This window comes from Apis dorsata, unplaced genomic scaffold (genome assembly GCF_000469605.1).
Source record: "Apis dorsata unplaced genomic scaffold, Apis dorsata 1.3 scaffold_995, whole genome shotgun sequence".
Lineage (NCBI taxonomy): Eukaryota > Metazoa > Arthropoda > Insecta > Hymenoptera > Apidae > Apis > Apis dorsata.
Genome location: NW_006264097.1, coordinates 44748 through 49452, shown reverse-complemented (window position 1 = coordinate 49452; position 4705 = coordinate 44748). Strand labels below are relative to the sequence as shown.

General features: G+C 22.3%; 1 protein-coding gene across 2 annotated transcripts; it reads right to left on the bottom strand.

The window, feature by feature from the left end:
* Positions 1 to 492: 492 nt before the first annotated feature.
* On the bottom strand, positions 493 to 3734 carry LOC102675027 (phosphatidylinositide phosphatase SAC1). 2 transcript variants are annotated; one of them, XM_031514429.1, is made up of 9 exons: positions 3572 to 3734; positions 3343 to 3491; positions 3127 to 3218; positions 2711 to 3051; positions 2512 to 2623; positions 2062 to 2408; positions 1586 to 1963; positions 1335 to 1502; positions 493 to 1260 (listed from the first exon to the last, which is right to left on the bottom strand). In XM_031514429.1, exons 2-9 carry the CDS (start codon positions 3378 to 3380, stop codon positions 982 to 984), a joined length of 1755 nt encoding a protein of 584 aa, XP_031370289.1. In that variant the 5' UTR covers positions 3381 to 3491; positions 3572 to 3734; the 3' UTR covers positions 493 to 981. The 2 variants fall into 2 exon arrangements, with proteins under 2 accessions (XP_031370289.1, XP_006624242.1); XM_006624179.2 differs by having other exon boundaries at positions 3343 to 3734.
* Between the last annotated feature and the right edge of the window lie 971 nt (positions 3735 to 4705).

The following is a 4705-nucleotide window of genomic DNA, read 5'->3' as shown; positions in this document are numbered from 1 at the left end:
TTACTATTATTTGTATAAATTATATCAAATTTTTGTATATATAATCTTTACAATATATTTCATTATATATAATTTTTTAATAAAAAATTTTAATAAAAAATAAAATATTTTTTCTATTTTTGTATTAAATATATAATTTATATACATTTATATATAAATATAAATAATATTTGAAATTTATATATTTTGTACATTTTAAAATGCAATTCAATTTTTTACTAGATCTTCGAACGCTTATAAATTATAAAACAATCATTAATATTATTTTTTAAAACTTGTTTTTTTCATTTAAAAAAATCAGTATTAATATATTATTAATTTTTCCAATTTTGTTTAAATTGCAAATATATGTTATAGATTCTAAATACGACGATTCTAAATAGATTGAAAATATCTGTAATGTTAGAATTTAAAAGAAATAATCAAATAGTTATAATGATCGAATAATTACAGGTAATTTATACGTATGTGGACGGTAAATATCAAACGCTATAGAATATAAATTGATTTTATATACGAGCAAATGTTGCTCAAAATTGAAAATTTTTTACAATATTTTACAATATTTTTTAAAATGTGTCAAATTAACTGAAAAAGGAACAAGTATGTTTCTTTAAAAGCTATATCTTATTCTATTTAAAAATGCATTGATATTAACAATATCTTGATTAAAAATATTAATTACATTGTCAATCTATATACATTCATCGATAAGAACACATTTGTTCATTTACTGTATCTAATTCATCAATGATACATATTAGATTTAAAATTTTTATAACATACATATATAATAATATGAATATAAAGGTAGATTTTATAAATTTAAATATTACACTATCTAATTGTTCTTTCAAATAAATCTTAACAGAAAAATATATTTAAAAATTATTATTAAATGATGAAAAATAATAAATAATTCTTAACATTTCACAATTTAGAAATGTTATACAATATATTCTATCTGAATTTGAAAATTTTTTAAAGCAATTTAGGTTTATCTACATATTGCTTGCCATGATGAATTATAGTTGCAAATGTACCAGCTACCATAGCACCCCAAAATAGTATATACAATAAAATTTCAGTAGTATATCTCGAAGGTAAGATTATATGAGCAACTAGCATGGATGATGCAACAAGAAGTACTAAAGGGAATGTAGCATAACGCCAATTTCTTTCCGATTCCAAAGGACATTGAATTAGCGTGCATTCGCCATCTTGTACAATATAGCGACCCAAAAACAAGTCCAGTGAATCCTATTGAATAAATATAGTAATTTTATTACATATAAATATAAGAATGAGAAATCTCTTATAAAAAAAATATATACTTGTCTATAACCATCAGTGAAATTATTTTTATAATATCTTGTTAAAGAATTTAAACCATCTCTCATTGCACCCAATTTAGTACGCTTTCCAGTTCGAGTAAAATCTGTTTTTAATGCACCAGTACCAGAATACTGAATACTTATTATATCTGCATTGTCAGCCCAAATCTAGAATTAATATTAAAGTTTAAAAAATTTAAAATAGGAATTTAAAATATAAAAAAGGAACATAAATAAAATTATATTTCTACCCGTTTAAAATGTTCCTCAACACTAGGATGATCTTCGATCTTTCTAAGAATTTGTAACCTTGATAACACATCATTTAAAACTCTCTTTGCAATCATACTTTGAACAACATTAGTTCTATCTAAACAATCGATACAGTTGGTACGAAAAACACCATCTTGCGCCGATAATAATGTTCCATCTTCTAATAATAAAAAATAACCCATTTGTTCTAATTCATGAGTTAATCGATCAAGTAGCATGTTCAATCGATCCCATCTTAATCTTCTACATTCAGCATGAAAATCAAAACTTTCGTATCGAACATTCTCATTGTTAATTTGTTGTACTACATTGTGATATGCTTTTTCAAGCATACCTTCTGAACCCATATGATCAATCTGTATTAAAATTACAATATTAAAAATAAACTAATATTTATAAAAGTCTACTAATATTTATAAAAAAAAAATCGTTTTAATTCCTTTTATAGACTTACTAAATTGATTAAAATTTGCTTTCCATAGTGAAATATTTGAGTTTCAAAATGTCGTGCACAGGCAGTTTGATGATCTTCATGAGTACCCAATTGAGGTTTAGGTTTATATTTTAGATTTGGTGCCTGATACCAGAATAAAGGAATAGAACCTCTTGTTTGTACAAAAGACATACGATGTCCATTGAATTCAACTAATTGTTCTGTTTCTACATAATTAGAAACATTACCAGTAGAATCTATACCACGTGAAAACAATCTTGTTCCTGCACGATGCACACTACGTCTAGATACTATACCCAAATTAAATGATGTGCTACCAGTTACAGTAATAATATTTAATGAAACAACTAAATAATAAATATTATTAATAAATATTAAGGAAAATATAAATTTTATAAAGATATAAACTGAATAAAGATATATTTTTTTTCTTCTTGTTTACAAGGATACATCCATGAATGATAGGTAGACAAAATTTATACTGTTCAGGTCTTGATGTTAAATCTTGTAAAAGATAAGCATTCCAAACAAATCTAGAATCTGCTCTGTCATGAAGTGGCATCTATTTAATAGAAAAAATGGAAAAATAAACTCCAAGTATAAACAAATATATTTATCAAATATAAATAAATATCTAGCAAATAATGACCTGTAAAAATTCAGGATTGGTGTTATGAAGTTTTTGCATTGTATGGCTAAGATCATATGTGTAACTAAAATAAAAATAAGGTGTATTTAATATAGATTTGATCATTTCTACATATATTGAATTATTTTGCACTTGTTTTTCACTAAGATGTAATGAAGATTTAGTATATGGTATAACTTCTGTTGAAACTAATTTAAAAATTTGATGACCAGCTATAGTTCCAACATCTATAGCATCTGTTATCACTATAAGATATCTGCATGCTAACAGCCTTATAGTTCCTACAATACCCCATATTTTTCTACGGCTTGCAGTTGAAGGAATTTGACTAGCTGTACCAGCTAAAATGTGAATGAAATATTTAAAAAATTTATGTTATGTCAAAGATATCAAATAGAAATTATATTGTTAATTACCTTGTGTATAAATTTGCTGATTCACTCTATCAACTACAAGTAGCACTTTAGTTCCAATAGGTTCTACATAAAATTTTTCAGGTGTAATATATCTAAAGAAGCAATTTATTTGAAATATAATTAAAATATCAATATTTAATATATTTAATATATTTAATATGTTATTCAACATATTAATATTTAATTTAAAAAAAAACATGCATTAAATATACTCACAAATATAATTTATCATATACATCTGGGTGTAACTTCATATTGCTATAGAATAATTTCTACGTTGCGTATTATAAGAATATAAATTGATAAGAAATGAAATATAAGATAAGAAAAAATATAATGTATACAATGACAATAAAAATTATAATCTGTAAATATATTCAAAGTACATTAGAATATGAGTTTAGAAATTAACAAATTAATTGTCAAATTGTTGTCAACTTAATACTTGAATTAGCATGTTCAAAATCTGTCAAAATCGGAGTAACCTCCGCACTTATCTAATTCTCTTCTTCTATTCTTCGCGGCACGATTAGTTACCTATATAGCGCTAATACTGCATAACCATAGCAGATAAAATTTTAGAACGTCTTAGTAACTAATATTTTCTATTCATATCAATGATAAATCATATCAATGAAATATTTTTATTTATTATACTTTATTATATTTAATATTCTGATTAATTTTAAAAAGATATTAAAATTTTTAAGATTTTTCCTATATATTTTAAATATTGATATGTAAAATCCAAAAATGATTATTTTTAATTGTCAGAATTTAGTGATTCAATAATCATTTATATGCAAATTGAAAATTTTAGGGATTTTTGTGAATTACATGATGCCATTTTAGATTTTTATCCAATTGAATTAAATGATAAAATTATTAGTGCGCATTAAACTCAAATTATTTTTTGCTTAGAGATTTGTTTAAAAAATTCAATTAATGATTATTATATTTATAATAATAATTCTTGAAATTGATTTTCTAAGTAATCAAAATGAGATTTTTAAATGAAAAAATAAAAAAATTCATACAAAATTTTAATATTTACAAAATAACTACTATATCATAATATCATTAGTTTTTAGATAGAATTATTCCATTAATCTGTATAGAATTTATTAAACTCTATAATATCGTTGAATAAATGGCAGTAAAAAGATGTATATTCTGATTGGATACTTTATTTAAACAAATTTTTGAACTTCTATATAATATTCGTAAATATTATACAACAAAAATTTTATCCATGAAGTATATTTGACATTGAAATAAGATAAAAATAAATATTTACATTATTCTATGTGTTATTCATTAAATTGTATTTAATAAAAAAAAAAGTACGTATATGTAAAGAAATAGTGATAATACAATTTGTAAATCTTTTTTTTATAAATTTTATTAATATTAATATTTTTGTTTATTAATTTTAAATTAAGCTAAGCTAATAAAAAATTTTGTCTTTTATATATATATTCTTTAATTTATAAATAAAATATTATAATTTTTATCGATTAAAATATATATTAAATTAATAAAATATTTGGCCTCCAGTATTATCAACCGAATTCAAATC

Bases quoted from the DNA above. Each gene is read 5' to 3' on its own strand.
- LOC102675027 (XM_006624179.2), bottom strand. From the start codon at position 3,380: ATGAAGTTACACCCAGATGTATATGATAAATTATATTT. The intron at 2,409-2,511 runs GTATCCTTGTAA...TTTATTATTTAG, and splicing joins TCTACCTATCATTCATGGAT to TTGTTTCATTAAATATTATT. The intron at 1,964-2,061 runs GTAAGTCTATAA...ATTTTAATACAG, and splicing joins AGCAAATTTTAATCAATTTA to ATTGATCATATGGGTTCAGA.